Here is a 22766-nt window from a genome sequence, read left to right as displayed (position 1 = left end):
TCGTCTCATAACCAGCCTCAGGCTTTTTTACAAATACTTCTGATAGTTTGGTCACACTATGTGGTCACACTATGTGGTCACCCTTACTATGTAGTCACCTTACTATGTTGTCACACTATGTGGTCACCTTACTATGTTGTCACACTATGTGGTCACCTTACTATGTGGTCACACTATGTGGTCACCTTTCTATGTATTGCGACCCCTGAATGGGTCACAATGTATATAATGTATATTACCTGTTCATATAATTTTATATTGCTAATATTTGCGATATTAGCTAAATCGTAAATATATTGCTTTATATTATTATTTGACTTAGTTATATTATTAGGTAGGATGTAACATTTACACATTATTCAGTGCTCATTGCTCGAGAGTGTTAAGTAGCTGCCCGCACTGGCAAACTACCACTCCGCTTGTTTTGCTGCCAGCTTCTCTGTAGTTGCTGGGTAGTAGCAGTCCACGAAGAGTCACGTGATCAGGGTGTCGGTGATCATGCCTCACCTGGGTGAGAGGACTGCCTTGCCTCTAGCTAGCTCTCTTTCTGTTTGATGATGATTCCGACACTTCCCTCTCCAGCTTTCCCTTGCTGGCCCTTGCTGGAACATCAGCTCTGTCGCTCTCGTTGTTAGTTCTGTGTAACTCTGTTCACAGAGCATAGCCTAGACTTAGTGATTTTCGACGTTTTACTGAGGTTGTGTGTCACACTGACACTGAGGAACTCAGGTCCTGAGCTGTAGCTTCTGACCTAATTTGTACTGGTATCTGTGCACCGTCACAGTCGGGTATTTTCTTATGCTGAACTTAGATTCAGTAGTGTGGGAGTTTTGTGACTTTTGTGGAGGATCTGCAGATGGTCCCTACTTAGGATCGTTCTGTTATCTCCTTGTTCCTGATTCTGTTGCTGCTGCTGCTTGTTATATTGCTGTTCGGCGAATCGATCGTTTTACTGTTCAAGCAAACTGTTCTGATTGCCAGGTTGGTCAAGAAGTTAGTTTATGTGAGGACTTTGTCAGTCACTGGTTAAGTCTAGTCGAGTCTTGAGACATAGCGAACTACTTAGAGCACTTACATACACACATACTCACTTATATATATTAGTATTATGTTCTTAAATGCTGACAATGTACCAGACGGTACTTAAAAGCCATAAAGATGTGATATGTGCCTTCAGCACAATACTGCTGTACACGAGAGAAGTGTAGCAACTTGTATCCTATATTATATTAAATTGATTACTTTGATTTACTTTGATATTGTCCATCTAGACAACTTTATTAATAAACTTCTTAAATTTTAATATATTTAGTTAGCCTACCAGTTGTAATCCTGAAGTACTATTGAATCTTACTATTAAATTCTAATAGATAATTGGACCAGGATACTGACTATATGTTACAAAAACCCAGTAACAGGCTGGATGCTAGAGGGGCAGTCCTTTCTAGTATTCACTGGAGATTAGATATCGCGTTTTTTGTAACACTATGTGGTCACACTACGTGGTCACACTATGTAGTCACCTTTGCTATGTGGTCACCCTTGCTATGTGGTCACCCTTACTATATGGTCACCCTTACTATATGGTCACCCTTACTCTGTGGTCACCTTACTGTGTGGTCACCCTTACTATGTGGTCACATTGTGGTCACTTTATGTGGTCACATTGTGGTTACACTTCAACAATGACTCTACTGACTCAGGAATATAAAGATCGTTCAATAATCTGTTACATGTCGAGGTATTTTGTTACCTGAAAATAAAATACCAGCCATTTTAAGTAAATATCTGGAATTTGCTGGTAAAAGACAACTGAAGATGTGAATGCAAATGTACTCCTGTTAAGCTTTCTGGGGCCTAGTTCCTGGGCCTTTGGTGCTCGTGCGCTACTCTCCACAGGTTGGACGTGGGGTGCACAATTACAAGCCTCAGCGGCAAAATCTAAATCTAATCAAATGGACTCTACAAAATAAAGGAAAATCCTCAAGGTTTATTGTAACTTAGAGAGAGACTTGGAATAATCTATTTACACTGGACGATGATTCTCCCAGAGGTATAAATTTTATCACGAGTTGTGCGAAATATCGTATCTAATTTATCCCATTTGTCGTCAGATTTCCTGTTATTTCATTAAGTATATATATTATACACAACTACAATAATAAGTCATGTCAGACTCTCCCTAGAACACAACACTAACAAATTATCTAGTGCTTTCTGAAGATTAAAAAGGTGAAGAAGGTTGTGATCAGACTTTTCTAAGGCCCGAGAGGTGTGCACTACGACGGGAAACTAAAGTAAATGACCCTAACTGTTCTAGAAGAGGTTAAGGTCTAAAGGAGAAACTATTACTCCATACTAGATTCTAAGAGGTATGTTGAAATGACGGGCACGGATAGGGTTCCCGATTATTTGTGAAAAACCCCGTTTTACTTGTCTTCTTGTCTGCACGAAGAGGAATGGGTATAAAAACTAGCTTACCTGGCAGATATTTCTATCGGCTTTGAATGGTGTGAATTCAAGATTCCAGGGTGTCAGTGCCACGGTGTTCAGCACACAAGACGAGGTCGAAGTTACGATTAAAAACACAGATATTCTGCTCATGCTGTGGGAATGCGAATTCTCCGCATTGTTTTCCAGCGCTACAAGAGCTCGTCGAAGCAAATGAAATTGTCATAGATGAGTATGTGAAAGGCCACTGAATACCTCAAGCAAGTGAATCAGCAGCTGTGGAGATATTCATCCCCTGACTCCCAGGAACACGTCTCAGGCCTGGGGACGCAATCTATGTAAAGCCTTCCTCCCTGTTCCACATACCTGTTATTTTACCAACAAGAGCAACTAATGCAGTTAACGTCTGATGGGGGACTTCGGATACAGTTCAAACAAAGCCACTCGTGGATTTCTGGGCACAAGGCATGGAGGCGTCTCCGGACTTACACAAAAGCAAACCTTAAGGGTACTGATGCTCTGCCACGATGTACCCATGAAAGGTGGGTTCCTCTGCGCTCACAACAATGAAGGCAAAATATCGCATGAGATTGAATGTTGAGAAATATCTGTGTGGAACTATCCTCACTTGCTCCCAACTTCCCTGACTTTTGTGCTGAATTACTGGCCCAGCCATCGTATTGACACGGAAGCTGCAACACGTAAATAATATTTTCTTAAACTCACATAATCCGTCCTAATTTTTTGCATTACCGAAAGTGATTACCCATTAGTGCAGGTATACACACACTTGAAATTAATGAGGAAAATAAATGTACGTCATGATGTGTACCACTGTAAATCCATTAGCTGGAGTGACAAAGGTGACGGGGGTACGCGGTTTCGCTAAGAGTTTGGAAGGGTGTACGCAGCATTCCAAATGTGAAGACCAGGAACGATGAGATGGTAGAAGCTAAAATCACATGTGAGTCACAGGAATGTTAAGCACTTTCACAATTTCATTAGGGTAGAAAAGATTTGGATGAGGAAGTGTTTGTGTACACTGTGATTTTATGCGTAAGTGTGATAGTGTTCAGTGGCCAGTAGTCAGTTGACGAAGATCAAGAAGCGAGGCCAGGAGCCAAGACGCTACCCACGCTAACACAAGTCTTATAACACGGCGCACGCACACACACACACACACACACACACACACACACACACACACACACACACACACACACACACACACACACACACACACACACACACACACACACACGTGTCAACCGTATCATAAAGCTACTATATCTGTCCCATCGCCCTCCCGTTGCAAAATTATGAAAAGAAAAAACACTTGCGACATCTTACTAGTTGCGGGGCAGATATCGACAGGGAGGAGCGACGTGGCTGGCTGGAACACAGGCCCATATCTCTCCCTGCCACACGCCACCACACGTCAACCTAATATTGTTGGCCTTCTCCCTTCTCCCAGCATTTACCACCTAACTCCCCTGCCTCTAGTTTCCATCCTCCGCCACACTCGCAGAGATTTTTACACTTCCCAAGTCTTGGCTAAAATATAACCACCGAAAATAGTAAAATAAAAAGAAATATGTTAAATGTGTGTGGGACGGGGTAGGGGGAAGGGTCAGGGGGCCTCAAAGGTGGTTATGATAAGCGCCTCCACAACACTCGTAGTGTAAAACTTATCACACACAACAAAGGCCTTCCAAGGCTCCCCCCCCCATCCCTTCCCTACCTCCAGCTGCCTCCACTCCCCATTTCCCTCCACCTTTACTCCTCCTCCTTCATTATAACCTCCCAGATGTGATTTTTATCAATGAATCAACAATATTGATTCAGTGGCTGAAACAATGGTTGGGTGGGTCGTAGTACGACACGCGACGATACGATAGTTACCCTCCCAGTGTACCATGCTTCATTACTATACTCAGGCCTGCAGCGGATGGAATTTTTAATTACAGTAGTATTTTTTCCTGGCCTGGAATGTGATGCGAGGTAATGGCGCAGGAATGCTCTAAATTACAGAGTTTGGTGTAACTTGTGTATGAGGGAATTCGAGCCAGTTTCTATCGTAAATAACACGTTGATTTCTTTACGCTTAACCTTGGGTAAACTTACCCGCTAAATTAATTCCATAATAGAATACTACAAGGTGAGTTACTTATTGATTTGGTTTATTACAAGAATATTTACCGATATATAATTAAATTTTATCGTGTGCGTTAAGAAATTATCTGCCCACTTGACGGAAAGTGTCAGTGTCGTGTATACTGAGAATGTGTAGCTGCCTCATGACACTTCCTACGCAGACTAGTACATAAGTTTGCCTCCCTGTATACTAAGGATGACTGTGTGCAGCAGCCTTGCAATATTTATACACCATACACTTTGCCTCACTGAATCCTAAGATGTATGTGTGTGTGTGTGTGTGTATTTTTCACTTATTACACCATCTAGTTCTAAAGCCCCCTCTCTCTCTCTCTCTCTCTCTCTCTTTGTTTCCTGACTAACAAACCACTACCACCATCTAAAACACAATAGTTTCTCTGTCTCTGCAACTCGAAAATCCTCTCCAATTCCCCAAACGAAAAGTTCAAATCTTTTACTTCAGCCATAAAGACCCTTTCCCACTTCAACGCAAAAGTCACTTTCCAGGAACGCAAAAGTATCTCCCGTGAAGTGTAAAAGTCCCTGTAGCTTCCAGAGAAAAAAAAATCCCTTCGACCCTGTTACTGAAAAGTCACTCTCCCTTCCATTAGAAAATTCTCTCGTACCCGTGACAGAAAACCTTTCATCCGACGTATGTAAAACAACAGCCCCACCTCCTTATGCTCATACAAAAAGGCTTCCCTCTTTGACTTAAAAAGTCTCGTATAGGAGACAGTTTTAATCCTTAAAGGAAATTAATATTTAAACAAATGATTTAAAGAGAGTAACTAGAAGGCTTCACCTCTCCGTGTGTTACACACTCGTTATTCTGCTTTCATCTAGGATAAACTAAAAACGTGATAAAACATACACATGCGATTATCAACAATAAAGGATATACACACCATTATGTGCATATATCTTTGATAATGTGAGAAATCACGAAAGCCCTTGGAAGTTCACTATTTTATCACAGTGGTTGTTTTACGTATTGATATCACCTGTTTACTGTGATCTTATTGCACGTCATTAGGTATGTATTTCTTAGTGTATATGCAATGAGAGATTACCTTAATCCATATTTTCGGGACTAAAGTATTCTTGACTGATGATGAACAGGTTATTTGCAGCCTTAATAACCTCTCGTATAGTCGATAGGTCTTCAACCACATCAACCAATCCAATGCAATATTTTTATTTATCATAAGGTATGTATTGCCTAACCCGTAACCTACACTCTTGGTGCTACGACAGTCTCAAGACTAAACTCTAATCTCTTCCTGTAACAGACCATTAACCTTCTTAATGTACTTACCTTAACCTGCACTAACCTTAATATATGTTGCAATTTTCCCTAACTGTACAGCAAAATAAATAGCCTTTCTCATATTTTATCGACCAAAAAATATATAGTACGAAACATTCACGAAAAGTTGAATTGTGTTACTCACCGGTTCTTCTATGGCGTGGGGATGGATGGTGTTGCTAAGGATGATGTCTTCGTGTCTCGCCGCGCCCATCAAGACGGCGCCCGCCCGGTCCACACTAGCGTAGCTTCTGTCGTAAAGACCCACCTGACCGCTCTGCAACACCCACGCCCGCGGTGATGATGTTAGTCAGGGGATGTGTGGCGCCAGAGGTGAGGAGGTATGTACACATACACACACACACATACACAAACACAAACACACACACATACACAAACACAAACACATTCACACTTGCATTATTTGTTTCTCTGACTTCCACTCTCTCTCTTTACAAATGCTATTTTTTTCCCCTGAGCTTATATTACTTTTCATCCTCAGAAATGCAATTATTCTTCGATTTTCTAGTACTAAATATTTTCTTTCCATTTGCATTAAAATTTTTAAGCAATTTTGCATATTTTTTTGTATTAACTAGCAAAAATTTCTCTGAACCAGGCACCAATTTCTCCGCACTTTTACTCATAATTAAACTACACCTCATTCAGATTTAAACCCTCTCTTATTACCATCATTAACTTAGGCTCTAACAACAAACCTTACTTTTAAGTTTATTTTAGTAAGGGAGGTTAAACTTGGTGTTGACGCTGCTATCAAAGGAGTGTCCCGTTATCTCTTCGCTAGAATAAATCAGGATTTTATTTCCAGAGTGTAAGGGTAATTTGTAATAGGGAAACAGCACACTGCGAGTGTACCAATTTTGGACCTGGTTAGCATGAGCCTACTGGAGTGTTCCTCTGTTTTTTGCTCTCATGTAAATAATTTAGTTTTAATAACAAGATCTCTTCACAGTGTGTGTGTGTGTGTGTGTGTGTGTGTGTGTGTGTGTGTGTGTGTGTGTGTGTGTGTGTGTGTGTGTGTGTGTGTGTGTGTGTGTGTGTGTCTTGAAGCCCTTAACTCAGTCTTCGTTTAGGTATCATATAATCCTTCAATAAATATTGACCAATTATTTGAGTTCAATATAATAATAGCATACAATACCGACGGTATTGTATGCCTGTGTTTAACCCCTGGTGACCCATCGTGTGACCTTAGTAACTCACCCTCCAGCATTTAGTCTTGCCTGGTGTAGGCAGCGTCAAGATCAAGAACCTTCCCTCAGTGCTATAGGACGGAGCCTATGGCGGGTCCTTACACTACTTACGACGTGGAGCGGGTCATCCCTCCGCTGCACCTCGTGTCTGTTTTGAAGCGTCGCTGACGTGTAGGTGGTGTAGTTGGCTGGCAAGGAGTGCAGCTGGTAGGGGTCGGCAGCTGGGTGGTGTGTCTGAAACAGACACAGACATATTCACTTAGATGATGCTAGACAGAAAGAGATTTCTTGAATATCACCATTAATACACCACAAACCCAACATCATTTAAATATTCTCAGCAAGTTTGGAGTTTCTTACGTCATGTTATTTTTACTTCTGCTGGTAGGTAATTTCTGAGGCATTGGCACGGCATTTTTGCCTCAAAATGTGGCCCAGGACAGTTGACTAAACACCTTATCAGATATTGGTTTCCAAGTATCGGGGCCTCCCATCTCTCACATACCATTGTTCTCGTTACTTCCCCCTCTCTTCCGCATTTAATAATTTTCGCAAATGATAACAGTAAAATCTATGTAACATTTACCTGTTTTTTTTTTTCAACGATAAAGTAAAGGGTTAGTGAAAATGGTAAAAGAAAGTTAAAGAATGTAATTAATATGACTCACGAAACCGTAATGACACGATTGCAAACAAACCATACCACGGGTGGGGTTAGAACTCGCAGAGTCACAAAACACCAGACCGTCGTGTTAGCTAACGCTAATGCAACGGTCTGGAGTTTTGTGACTCTGATCGCGGGTTCTAACCCCACCCGTGGTATGGTTTAATGTAAATGATGATAAACTTAATTACACTTTTGCGACTAGTAACCGGTTACATTTGATAAAAAAATTGATTAGAGAAATCATTACTAAAACAGTGAGATGTTCCTCTTGTATTATCAATTGAGAATGATGCTGTCTTGATGACATCAGAATCAAATATCCCTTCTCACATTTGCATGACGCACAAGAAGAAAGAGTGCTCAAGGTCATGTAAGACAATTCTCGTAGAGTGTTATATACAGACTGTTATATATGTCAGATTATCACTTGCAACCAAAACTTAGATAAATATCGAAAACATTATCAAGCATTCATCTAAGTAACTCTTGCTTCATACAGGATGGGCGTTGTCGAAGACATTACAGTTCGTTGATTTCTGCCGATCTAAACTATAAAAATAATTGTTATTCTAGATCAGATTAACTTAGGTTAACTTAACTTATAGTTGTGTATGGGTAACAACCAATAATGAAGTAACATATGCCTGGCAGAGTAAGACATTGTGGTCCCTAAGAGTGTTGGTATCCCAACGATCCAAGTTTAGGGAACACTTGCTGCATTTCAGCCGCCTCGGTATCAACAGGCAACACCAAACTTCATTCTCTTCATGCAGATAATGTTGCATAATAGAAACAATGCCTCTGATGCGACAAGTGTTTTATGAAGGAATGTCTTTACACTTGAAGCCCTACTAACTTTCTCAAGGAGAAGTCAGTTGTTTGATCAACACATGGAGGATGTATTGTTTCTAGACGGCTAGGTAGCCACCTACTCGCACCTCAAACACTCACACATGAACACTGAGGTCTCTCCACTCAACAAACATTAGTACACGTTAATCCAAACAACAGATATTTCTTAGAATTTTCTCCAGATATTTTAATCAAGAAGAGGCCAGACCACCTGCTGCAAATGTTACCCCTCCTCCTCCTCTTCTTCCTAATCCTCCTCCTCCTTCTCCTCTTCCTCTTCCTCTTCCTCTGAGAACAGTTATGTAGACGCTTCTATTTTTATTCTTGTATTGATGGGCTCGACCTCTTGTGCATATTGTTTAGTCCCATAGCCTCGTAGTAGATAAAATGGCTTCCAGGAAAAACTATTTTGATTTATTCCTGAAGCCTTTTCAATATCCTCATATTTATATAATTTTCGATCTAATGCTATGCAAAATACAATAGCAAATGAAAAGTTTGGAGACGAAGGTGATACTCTGGGGCTCACAAAATGACACTCTTCTCTAGCTATTATCAGGGGTCTTTTCCTCCTGGGGAGGACAAGAACCCATAATTTGAAAACCAATACCAAACTGTACTCAGTGAAGCGTACGGAGAAGTTTTAGTGAAAGGTCGAGGAAGAAAAGGGTTGAAGGCGGCTGAAGGGAAGGAGTGAAGGAGAAAGGAGAAGATTCAGCATAATAAAATATACAAGGATGAATAATTAGGAGGAGGCAACGTGCTGGAGCAGGACTAGATGGGAAGGATGAGCCAAGCGAACGGTGATTGTAAACAGTAAGGCAACGAGCATCCTAAGTCAGGTATGCGGGGGAGGGATGGTTAGCGGAGAGGCATGGATATTAAACTGAGCAGTGAGGATGGTGAATGGGACAACGGGAACAGTATACAGGGTGAGGAATGATGATAAACAGAGCGAGGGAGGACAGTGAACTGGCTGTGGTTCGTACCCTGGACTGGGTGCTGCCAACAGTATCAGCCTGGTTGATGAGGCCTTGATCGACCAGGTTGGTCATAGACAAGGCCTGTGACCCAAGCAAAGTGACCTTTCTGGTCAAGCATGTTGCTGCCCTCTACACCAGTGGTGGTGGTGGTCAAACATGTTGCTGCCCACTACACCAGTGGTGGTGGTCAGGCATGTTGCTACCCACTACACCAGTGGTGGTGGTCAGGCATGTTGCTGCTCACTACACCAGTGGTAGTGGTCAAGCAGGCTGCTGTCCACTACACCAGTGGTGGTGGTCAGGCATGCTGCTGCCCACTACACCAGTAGTGGTGGTCAGGCATGCTGCTGCCCACTACACCAGTGGCGGTGGTCAGGCATGCTGCTGCCCACTACACCAGTGGCGGTGGTCAGGCATGCTGCTGCCCACTACACCAGTGGTGGTGATCAAGCATGTTGCTGCCCACTACACCAGTGGCGGTGGTCAGGCGTGTTGCTGCCCACTACACCAGTGGTGGTGGTAAGGCGTGTTGCTGCCCACTACACCAGTGGTGGTGGTGGTCAGGCATGTTGCTGCCCACTACACCAGTGGTGGTGGTCAAGCATGTTGCTGCCCACTACACCAGTGGTGATGGTTAGGCATGTTGCTACCCAATACACCAGTGGTGGTGGTCAGGCATGTTGCTGCCCACTACACCAGTGGTGGTGGTGGTCAGGCATGTTGCTGCCCACTACACCAGTGTTGGTGGACAGGCATGTTGCTGCCCACTACACCAGTGGTGGTGATCAAGCATGTTGCTGCCCCCACTACACCAGTGGTGGTGGTCAAGCATGTTGCTGCCCACTACACCAGTGGTGATGGTTAGGCATGTTGCTACCCACTACACCAGTGGTGGTGGTCAGGCATGTTGCTGCCCACTACACCAGTGGTGGTGGTCAGGCATGTTGCTGCCCACTACACCAGTGGTGGTGATCAAGCATGTTGCTGCCCCCACTACACCAGTGGTGGTGGTCAAGCATGTTGCTGCTCACTACACCAGTGGTGGTGGTGGTCAGGTATGTTGCTGTCCACTAACTACTGGTACAAAGGAAACGGATTCCTGAAATCACAGGGTATTTACACCCTGATGTGTATATCTCAGTGTATATACACCCATAGGTGTGTATATATCAGTATATATATGCATAGAGCTTACTTTCTCATTTTAGCTATAGAAGTAATGTTGGTGTGTGTTGAACAGGCTACATACATCGTTTGCAATTGCAACAGAAAATACGTAGAACCACATCATCCCCTTTCCCTTGTGGTTGCTGTGCAGATACAGCCATGTGAATACATGGTGCCTTGGCATATGACTGTGACGTGATTTTGGCACGTGACTGGATCGCTTCATAACCTCGACGAATCCAGTAAAAGTTTCTAACTGTATACTCGGTGTGTAGTTGATAATAAGTCTGCTCTAACAGGACGGCTGTTCGATCCCACAAAAATGAGATTACACCCTCTAAAGCATATTTAACCTCCTCTCTGAGGATGAGGGTCCCCAGTCCAGTTCTTGAGATGATTATATATATATATATATATATATATATATATATATATATATATAACAAGTCGGCCGTCTCCCACCGAGGCAGGGTGACCCAAAAAGAAAGAAAATCCCCAAAAAGAAAATACTTTAATCATTCAACTCTTTCACCTCACTCCCACATAATCACTGGTTTTGCAGAGGTGCTCAGAACACAACAGCTTAGAAGCATACATGTATAAAGATATACAACATATCCCTCTAAACCGCCAATATCCCAAACCCCTCCTTTAGAGTGCAGGCATTGTAATTCCCATTTCCAGGACTCAAGTCCGACTATATAAAAATAACCGGTTTCCCTGAATCCCTTCACTAAATATTACCCTGCTCACACTCCAACAGATCGTCAGGTCCCAAATACCATTCGTCTCCATTCACTCCTATCGAACACGCTCAAGCACGCCTGCTGGAAGTCCAAGCCCCTCGCCCACAAAACCTCCCTTACTCCTTCCTTCCAACTTTTTCGAGGACGACCCCTACCCCGCCTTCCTTCCCCTACAGATTTAAATGCTCTCCATGTCATTCTACTTTGATCCATTCTTTCTAAATGACCAAACCACCTCAACAACCCCTCTTCAGCACTCTGACTAATACTTTTATTAACTCCACACCTTCTCCTAATTTCCACACTCCGAATTTTCTGCATAATATTTACACCACACATTGCCCTTAGACAGGACATCTCCACTGCCTCCAACCGCCTCCTCGCTACTGCATTCACAACCCAAGCTTCACACCCATATAAGAGTGCTGGTACTACTATACTTTCATACATTCCCTTCTTTGCCTCCATAGATAATGCTTTTTCTCTCCACATATACCTCAATGCACCACTCACCTTTTTTCCCTCATCAATTCTATGATTAACCTCATCCTTCATAAATCCATCCGCCGACACGTCAACTCCCAAGTATTTGAAAACATTCACTTCTTCCATACTCCTCCTCCCCAATTTGATATCCAATTTTTCTTTATCTAAATCATTTGATACCCTCATCACCTTACTCTTTTCTATGTTCGCTTTCAAATTTCTACATTTACACACACTCCCAAACTCATCCACTAACCTTTGCAATTTTTTCTTAGAATCTCCCATAACCACAGTATCATCAGCAAAAAACAACTGTGTCAATTCCCATTTTGTATTTGATTCCCCATAATTTAATCCCACCCCTCTCCTGAACACCCTAGCATTTACTTCTCTTACAACCCCATCTATAAATATATTAAACAACCATGGTGACATTACACATCCTGTCTAAGACCTACTTTTACCGGAAAGTAGTCTCCCTCTCTTCTACACACCCTAACCTGAGCCTCAATATCCTCATAAAAACTCTTTACAGCATTTAGTAACTTACCACCTATTCCATATACTTGCAACATCTGCCACATTGCTCCCCTATCCACTCTATCATATGCCTTTTCTAAATCCATAAATGCAATAAAAACTTCCCTACCTTTATCTAAATACTGTTCACATATATGCTTCAATGTAAACACTTGATCTACACATCCCCTACCTACTCTAAAACCTCCTTGCTCATCTGCAATCCTACATTCTGTCTTACCTCTAATTCTTTCAATTATAACCCTACCGTACTCTTTTCCTTGTATACTCAGTAAACTTATTCCTCTGTAAATTTTACAATCTCTTTTGTCCCCCTTCCCTTTATATAAAGGGACTATACATGCTCTCCGCCAATCCCTAGGTACCTTCCCCTCTTTCATACATTTATTAAACAAAAATACCAACCACTCCAACACTATATCCCCCCTGCTTTTAACATTTCTGTCATGATCCCGTCAGTTCCAGCTGCTTTACCCCCTTTCATTCTACGTAATGCCTCACGTACCTCCCCCACACTCACATCTTGTTCTTCTTCACTCCTAAAAGATGGTATACCTCCCTGGCCAGTGTATGAAATTACCGCCTCCCTTTCTTCATCGACATTTAAAAGTTCCTCAAAATATTCTCGCCATCTACACAAAACCTCCATCTCCCCATCTACTAACTCCCCGACATTTAAAAGTTCCTCAAAATATTCTCGCCATCTACTCAAAACCTCCATCTCCCCATCTACTAACTCCCCGACATTTAAAAGTTCCTCAAAATATTCTCGCCATCTACTCAAAACCTCCATCTCCCCATCTACTAACTCCCCTTCTCTGTTTTTAACGGACAAATCCATTTGTTTCCTAGGCTTTCTTAACTTGTTTAACTCACTCCAAATTTTTTTCTTATTTTCATTAAAATTTCTTGACAGTGCCTCTCCCACTCTATCATCTGCTCTCCTTTTGCACTCTCTCACCACTCTCTTTACCTTTCTTTTACTCTCCATATACTCTGCTCTTCTTATAATACTTCTGCTTTGTAAAAACCTCTCATAAGCTAACTTTTTCTCTTTTATCACACCCTTTACTTCATCATTCCACCAATCACTCCTCTTTTCTCCTGCACCCACCCTCCTATAACCACAAACTTCTGTCCCACATTCTAATACTGCATTTTTAAAACTATTCCAACCCTCTTCAACCGCCCTCCCCCCACTGCTCATACTTGCACCAGTCCACCTTTCTGCCAATAGTTGCTTATATCTCACCCGAATTTCCTCTTCCCTTAGTTTATACACTCTCGCCTCCCTCTTACTTGTTGTTGCCATTTTCCTCTTTTCCCATCTACCTCTAACTGTAACTGTAGCTACAACTAAATAATGATCCGATACATCAGTTGCCCCTCTATAAACATGTGCATCTTGGAGCCTACCCATCAACCTTTTATCCACCAATACATAATCTAACAAACTACTTTCATTACGTGCTACATCATACCTTGTATATTTATTTATCTTCTTCATAAAATATGTATTACTTATTACTAAACCTCTTTCTACACATAGCTCAATTAAAGGCTCCCCATTTTCATTTACCCCTGGCACCCCAAATTTACCTACTACTCCCTCCACAATATTTTTGCCCACTATAGCATTGAAATCCCCAACCACCGTTACTCTCACACTTGGTTCAAAATTCCCCACGCATTCACACAACATTTCCCAAAATCTCTCTCTCTCCTCTACACTTCTCTCTTCTCCAGGTGCATACACGCTTAATATAACCCACTTTTCACATCCAATCTTTATTTTACTCCACATAATCCTTGAATTAATATATTTATAGTCCCTCTTTTCCTGCCATAGCTTATCCTTCAACATTATTGCTACTCCTTCTTTAGCTCTAACTCTATTTGAAACCCCTGACCTAATCCCATTTGTTCCTCTCCATTGAAACTCTCCCACCCCCTTCAGCTTTGTTTCACTTAAAGCCAGGACATCCAGCTTCTTCTCATTCATAACATCCACAATCATCTCTTTCTTATCATCTGCACAACATCCACGCACATTCAGACTTCCCACTTTGACAATTTTCTTCTTCTTATTCTTTTTAGTAATTATTACAGGAAAAGGGCATTTTAGTTGACTTTTACAACACGCATGAGTTACGGAGGAAAGATTCTTATTCCACTTCCCCATGGATATAAAAGGAAAAGTAATAAGACCAAGAACTATTAAGATAAAATAAAAAAAAACTCATCTGAGTGTGTATAAATAAACATGTACATGTATGTGTAGTGTGACCTAAGTGTAAGTAGAAGTAGCAAGACGTACCTGTAATCTTGCATATTTATGAGACAGAAAAAAGATATATATATATATATATATATATATATATATATATATATATATATATATATATATATATCGGTGGAGTTGTAGTCCGGATCTCATGTAAGTCGACAGTTTTTAATTTTGGCTTAAAAAATATAATTACTGATTGCTTGACATTTTCACGTCAATAAATATAGTTGAATTTTCTTATATTTGTATAAAAAACTAAATTAACAATTTAGCATTGCTGAAATTTGCTTAACCTAAAAAAAGGTTGCAGTCTGACGCATATAGTCACTCTATTGTTAGTAGTATTTTTTTTTATATCTTCACTTAAATATATAATTTATTTGAGTTGCAGATTAGCATTTGTGAAGATAGAGTAAAAAATTAGAATTTTATAAAGTCGCCTTGTTTGGCAACAGAATCCTTGCTGAAAAGTTCAAACTGTCGGGTTCTAAAACACACACACACACACACACACACACACACACACACACACACACACACACACACACACACACACACACACACAAACGAGAGGTATTTATACATAGAGAAGTATATACTAGCTCAGCGTATATATACAGAGAGTTTATTAATTCCTGCATTAGGAATACCCTCTTACCAGTAGCCGCTGTTCTCTGTTCTCCAGGTGTTCCTGTATGCAAATGAACATCTTCCCTGGTACCCCTGCATGTTCTTCCACTTGTTATAACAACAATGTAGTACTGAGTCAAATGCAATGTTCTATACCCTCTGTTCTCGGCTTATTTCTTTTATTTTTTTCCCCATGAAACTCAAAGTCTGAGATTCCTAAGACAGTATTAGTCTCTTAGGAATCCAATTCTCTGTAGGTGTTTTATTATTCTCTTTCTTATTGGTCAGCTAAAATGATCTATAAGTTTGTGGGTTCTCACCGAGCTGTGTTGTGGGGGTAGAGACTTGGCTCCTGGCCCCGCCTTTTTGGCTATTTTCATAGGTATCACTGACTTCTGGCGTTTTGGGCCTCATGTATCTATTCTTGATACTGTGTACGAGTTTCCCTCTGTCACTGCCTTATCCAAGTCATTCCACTGTTCAACCTCCTTGAGACTAAAGAAATATTTCCTTACATCCCTGTTGTGTCTACATCTTCCGCTTACCCTCCTTCCACACTGCTCCTTATTTGTCCTATCAATTCCTCTTAAGATTTTTTACTTAGTAATCGCATCTCCCCTTCTCCTTCTCTCCTCTAAAACGATCAGGATCAGTTCCTTTAATATTTCCTCAGAGTGTATTTCTCTCAGTTCTGGTACTAGCCTGGATGCAAACATTAGGACCTCTTAATTTTTCTTAGCGTGCCTGACCTGGAATGGGCTCCGTGCTGGGGCCGCGCATTGCTTGGCTGAATATAGTATATCGTATATAAAGTTCTGAAGGATTCTGTACTCAAGTTCCTGAATGCTCTTCTTACGTTTGCAAATCTAATATATGCCGCTGTTGCTTTAGAGTTTAATTGCTTTTCTGGTGATGTGGTTGGTGTTATATTAACTCCCAGATCTTTTTCACTCTGATATTTGCCGCTTTTCTCCACCGATGCTGTACTCTGTGTCCGGTCTGTCCTCTCCTCCAGTTCTCATGACCTTGCATTTGTTCAGCTTGGAGTTGAGAAGCTACTTGTTTAACCACATCTATAGTCTGTTGTCGAGGTTTTCCTGGGGGTTATCGTTTTACTTCTGTTCTCATTCTTCCCAATAGTTTTACATCATCCGCAGTGACACACTGGACTCCATTTTCTCTGATAGGTCGTTTACGTATATTAGGAAGAGTACTGGCAGTGTACTGATCCCTGAGAAACCTAATTTTCTAATCACATCCATTCTGATGTCACATCCCTTTCTTTTACTCTCTGCCTTCGGTTATTCAGGTGCTCTCGGGCCTTCTGGAGCATTATGTCTTTCAATCCTGCCTGTTCCTCCAGAGATCACTCTGGTGTGCTACTGTATCAAATGTAATTTAAGAGAAAGCAATCCTTGTAGCCATGCCTTTCTTGTTTGATCTCTATGACTCTTTTATTGAACTTCAGCAAATCTGTACGAAAGGATTTTCCTTCCTTAAATCTGTGCTGGTTTCCAATAGGTAAAATTTTCACACTTCAAGTGTTCTAATATCATTTTCGTTAGCATCTTCTCCAGATTATTTGATCGTAGAGCCTGTAGTTGAATGCCTCTTGCCTGTCCCCTTTTTTGTATACTGGAACAACATTTGCCTTCTTCCAGTTATCTGGAAGTTTCTCAGATTGGGGAAAGTGGTTGTATACCTTTCGCTACTAAGTCACACAACGACTTTGTTTCTTCTCTCAGTACACATGGAACAGTGTTGTCTGGTTCCATTGATTTGGTTACATCAAACTTACTTAGTATTTCTACTGCTTTTGTTGCTGTTGTCATGAGGGTATCTAGCACCTGCTGATCTCCCCTCTACCTTCCAGTAGTTCTCTTACTTTCTTCTATGAAGACTTCTTTGATTTTTTTTTCTAAGCTTTTAGTATACTTCTCTGTTATTCTCCGTCAGCGTCCCGTCCTCCTTCAGTCTTACCACTTTTTTTCCAGTTTTTTATGTGGCTGTGAAACAACTTCGGTTCGTTTTTGGCCCGTGGTGCTGTATAATCTTGAAATCGACTTTCACATTCCCTTCTTATTCTCGTGTATTTGTTGTTGGCTTTCCTTCTTGTTTCACAATTTTCTGCAGTTTGATTTCCTCTTTATTTCTTATAATCTCTCTTACACCTCGGGAGTCCTGATTGAACACTTTCTCTATATTTCTCGTTTCCGTTCTTTATGCTTGGTAAGAATCTTTCCTTTGCCTTTTGGCATTTTGACTCTACTACCTCCATTCTTTCTTGTGCAGCTTTACCATCCACTTTCCTTCCTTTCCAGGTCCACTTATCTCAGAAAATTTCTCAGGCTATCTCAGAGTCTTTCCTCTTCTGTAATCCCATTTCCTGTTACTAATTTCCTCAATTTCTTTATCCATGCCCATTTCCACCAGGAACTCAAAATATGACCGCTAGCAACAATAGCAGTATTTCCCCATAAGTAATTTTAGGTATGTCAAATTGATTTTGATTGAAAATTAGACAAAGTCTCGCTGGCTCATCTTCCTTTCTCACTTTTGTTGCTTGGTGTTTTCAAGAGGGAACTGTATAGATGCCTAAAGTCATTACCTGACCATCCGGGCTGTGATTCGTACGCTGGATTGTGTGTGGCCGGTAGTAACAGCCTGGTTGATCAGGCCCTAATCCACCATGTAGCCTGGTCATGGACATTATTATTATTATAATCAAGGGGGAAGCGCTAAACCCGGAGGATTATACAGCGCCTGGGGGGGGATGTGAAAGGCATTCAGACTTAATTCGGGGAACTGGAGCACAGATCCAATTCCCTAAATCAAGAGCCCCTCACCAACATCAAGGAACCTTCCTTGAGGGGCTGGTCATGGACAGGGCCGCGAGACCATTAACTCCTGGAACTCCCTCTAAGTGGACACCAGGTAGAAGTGTTGCGCCAGAAAATTCTGTGCTAATGTTTCCCAATGTTGTGATCTCCAAGTTTCTGGTTCTCCATGAGGGAAGATCCCCAGTTATCCCAGTCAACCTCCTTTATAGTCAAAATCTGTTAATATTTGGGACTTGGTTCTCTCTCTCTCTCTCTCTCTCTCTCTCTCTCTCTCTCTCTCTCTCTCTCTCTCTCTCTCTCTCTCTCTCTCTCTCTCTCTCTCTCTCTCTCTCTCTCTCTCACTCTCACTCTTTCTGTTACTTTTTCTAACATGTGATCATACTTCTTCCATGACCTTCCGTTGTTGTTGATGAATTACATATCACTGCTGCTATTACCTTGTCTCCTTAGTGTGTGTGTGTGTGTGTGTGTGTGTGTGTGTGTGTGTGTGTGTGTGTGTAGTGTGTGTGTAGTGTGTGTGTAGTGTGTGTGTAGTGTGTGTGTAGTGTGTGTGTAGTGTGTGTGTAGTGTGTGTGTGTGTGTGTGTGTGTGTGTGTGTGTGTGTGTGTGTGTGTGTGTGTGTGTCTGTATTTGAGTGTTATTTCTTGATTTCGCAATATAAAAAAACTAAGTGAAAAAATTTTCCTTCCTGGATATGCCCCAGCCGGCCAGTCAGCCAGTCAGCCAGTCAGCCAGTCAGCCAGCCAGCCAGCCAGCCAGCCAGCCAGCCAGCCAGGCTACTCACCGTCATCTGGTTTTCTGTACCCAGGTATGGGGGCGGAAAGTAGGGCGGCTGGAAGTCGGTCGTGGGCGTGTGTATCCTGGGCGTAGAGGCAAAGGACGCCGACCCGCCCACGCCCCCGATGCTAGTGATTGGTCCCAGGCTGGACGGGTGGCCGCCCACGCGTTCCTGAAATGGCAGAAAGGGGCGGGATTAGTGAATGCTGATTCTCAAGTAGACAAAAAAAGGGGCGGGGATTGACACACAGGTTGTCTTAAATGGGCAGTAGTAGGAGGGGAAGGGGACCAACATCTCCCACACAGACATGTCACTACACCAGGTGACACAGAGGTAACTCACGACATTACACAAATAACCCGCAGATAGGTGAAAGAATCTTAGGACGACGTGTCGGTCCGACTTGGACTATTGACAAGTCACACATGTGGCTTGTCAATGGTACAAATCGGACCGAAACATCGTCACAAGCTTCATTCTCCTACGTGAGGGTTATTTGAGTATTGTTCATGCCAGGATAACTCCAGTTTGTACTAGTAAGTATAGATAATAAAACAAGGTTTGTAGAGAAGCGCAATCAGGCAAAGGTTAGGAGTAAAATAACAGGAAAGCTTCCGAGAAAAAAATGATAACAGTAGGAAATAAGGAAGTAAGCAGAAGCTAGGACTGGCTTGTCTAGGTCCAGGAAGGGAATTCGAAAATGACACCAGCGAAACCAAAAACCGAGTCCAAGAGTACAGCTGCCTAGACGGAAAATGTCAATAGGCAAAACAAAAGTTAAAGAAAGATAATGGAAGGAGTGGGGTAGAGCAGGGTGAGAGTGAATTAATAAAAGATGATAGGGAACTACGTGAGGAATTGATTACTGAAGAATCTTGAGACACAAGGAGGGTAGGAGAGAAGAGGACCGAGCAACTAGGATATAAGAAATGTCAGTGACTAAGATATAAGAAATGTTAGCGACTAAGCAGGAGTTTAGAGATTTCTTAAGGTATTTAGAAATAACGAGAGCAAATGGGACGGGACAGGATGTCGCACCGAGTATTGCGAGAAGCTGCGGAAAAATCTGCAATCCTCAGCAGGGATAAGTCCATGGAAAAGAAATAAGTGCCAGGTATCTGGAAAACTGCAATATATGATTCTAATAAGAAGGGGAATAGACAGGAAGCATTAAGCTATACACTAGTTTAGGCAACTAGCGTATTTGCTAAGGAACTAGGAAACTACTGAGAAAGAGAATAGTTGAGTATTTGGAGAAGAGACAATAATAACAGGGAAGGTGCTCAAGTGGAGAGAGGAATACTTAGTGAAGAGAAACGAGATTAATTGTAAGAAAACAAAGTGTATCAGAGTGGGAACAGGTTATGAGAGGAACCTTGTGCCTTCTTGCCAAGGTTCACTGCTGGAGCCTCGGCTGTTGACCTGACGAAGGAAACTGAATTATATACAACAATGTTTGAAGACGATATAAAATTAATAAGGACAGTTGACAAGTGGCGAGGACGGCTTCAACAGGATGTATTAGCGTTCGGGAAAGTGGTTACTTGGATTCAGCCCCGACAAGTACGAAGTAATGAGAAAAACAGAAACGATACTGCTGACGACAATTAAGAAAAAAATCTGAGAGTAATATTCACACTAAGCATATCGTCAGAAGTATAAACCACTTGCAGCATATGCGAACCTAGCTAACCAAAAGCCTGCTTACAAGAACCTTACCAAAGATTTATTTAATGTATTATACAGGACGTTCACTAGACCCATCTAGTAGTATACGACTCCAGTAAGGAGTCCGCAACTGGCCAAGGGTATAAACAAACTAAAGAACGTCTAACACTTTGCAACAGGTTAACTCTAACCAACCACACTGTAACCCACTATACCAGTATCGCGCATACTAGGTTATGTGTCTGTCCCTTGACGGAGGGAGGATCGAGCCACACTGGTTTAGCTCTGCACATAAGCATTAATTAATTTTTTTTTTTGCGATGTCTTGTCAGCAATGATGTTTTCTTCGTCAAATGTAGAAATATATATGTAGCTATTTTATATTGAATAATCAATTCTTTCTTTACAGCACACACACACACACACACACACACACACACACACACACACACACACACACACACACACACACACACACACACACACACACACATACATAGCATTCATGGTAACAATGAACTCTCTGGAGTGCCACCCTTGACCTCGTCATCCGGGGCCGCCTGCACCCGCCACTCTGTGACCCATACACGTTAATCTCTAAATCCACGTATTATGTAAACAAGAGCAGAGTGGAACCCAGTGTTTCAGCTCAATCTTAGGCCTAGGAGGCACTCCCGTCTGTTTCTGATTCCGTGACTGGGGTCTACAGGCTATGTAGTTGGATTGGAGAAGGCATTGTGTTTAATATATTATTGCTAGCTAGGGGGCCCATGTTCCTAGCTAGGAGCTGTAATTGCTAATCAGTGTTTATGATTAGTTTATCAGTCAATCACTCGACTGTTTTAGCAGCAGTGAAATACAGTCTGTTTTAAAGATGATGGACTGGATTAATAGCTAGCTCCGCCATGAATACTAAGTCTTTTTCCCTTGGACTTATCGCTTTTCGAAACACAAGTGTGTTGTTTTGCACAATTTTGATACTGGGGACTTTGTTGTACATGAGGTATGTGCTCTTATATGTTCGAATTATTTATGTAATAAGCAGATAATGTTATTTACCTCGTTGTGAATATACCGCTATCTGTTCGTGTTGTTTAAGTGGTTTACAACTGATGTTATTTGGGTCAACCCGACAAGTGACTTTCCACAACACTAGATAAACGCAGATCGCAACATGCAAAATGTTAATCCCCTGAAATAATTCGTCACCACCCACAAAGTCACCACCTTCACCATAACACATTGCACAACATTAAAGGTTCTGCCTCACCATCGTCAACACTATACACCATCACACTCTACTCCACCGTAAGGTTGCGCCGCCACACCCACCACCACCAGGCTGCAAGAGCAACTGGGTTTTAGCGGTGGTGAAGCAGCCGGGGGCTCGGGAATGCCAGGAGGCAAGAATTAGTGCCAGCCACTGCAGGGGACCCAGGAGTATCAGGAGGCAAGGGATAGCGCCAGCCAGTACCTCATCCACCGACAACACACTTAACACAAGCACAGATGGCCTCGCTATATAAACAAACACGCTGAGACAACCTCGTGGACAACAGCGTCATCCTCGCCCCTACATCACTAGACACCTGCACCATCACAGCTTATGGTGATGCGAGTCAGTTCACTCTTAGAGCGTTCGGATCACAGCCCAAAGGACCCGGGTTAAATTTCCGGACGAAGCTAGACTGCAAGTCCCCCTACACCTGCTAATCCTGTTTACCTAGTAGTATATAGATACTTAAGAGCTAGTCGACTGGGGAAGAGAGGTGACTGACACCACAGTGGAAATATACCATATTTGATTGTCTAACTTAGATTATACTTAATTAATAGTCTTTAAAAGTTCTTTTTCTTTACATATTACAAACAAAATTTCTCAAGATCGTCTTATATTACTGCTAAAGTTGTTTTGAACACACATAATGAACAGCAATTTACTTGATTTATTTAGAACCACTGAGCTATAAAGGTTAGGAAAATATTAAAGATATTTT

General features: G+C 41.8%; 1 protein-coding gene across 10 annotated transcripts in view; it reads right to left on the bottom strand.

Moving 5' to 3' along the window:
• TfAP-2 (transcription factor AP-2) overlaps positions 1-22766 on the bottom strand; it is a 445395-nt gene that overhangs the window by 172365 nt on the left and 250264 nt on the right. For 8 of the 10 annotated variants that reach the window (XM_053793580.2, XM_053793507.2, XM_053793533.2 and 5 more), the window contains exons 2-4: positions 19108-19272; positions 7228-7359; positions 6057-6188 (exon numbers count right to left, since the gene is read on the bottom strand). In XM_053793580.2, coding sequence (XP_053649555.1) covers positions 6057-6188; positions 7228-7359; positions 19108-19272 — 429 coding nt within the window. The remainder of the gene's footprint in view (positions 1-6056; positions 6189-7227; positions 7360-19107; positions 19273-22766) is intronic. The other 2 variants (XM_053793515.2, XM_053793551.2) reach the window with 1 other exon arrangement.

The sequence above is a fragment of the Cherax quadricarinatus genome, chromosome 20 (assembly GCF_038502225.1).
Source record: "Cherax quadricarinatus isolate ZL_2023a chromosome 20, ASM3850222v1, whole genome shotgun sequence".
Taxonomy (NCBI): Eukaryota; Metazoa; Arthropoda; class Malacostraca; order Decapoda; family Parastacidae; genus Cherax; species Cherax quadricarinatus.
Note: the sequence above shows the minus strand (reverse complement) of the source record. Positions and strands in the feature narration are given on the sequence as shown.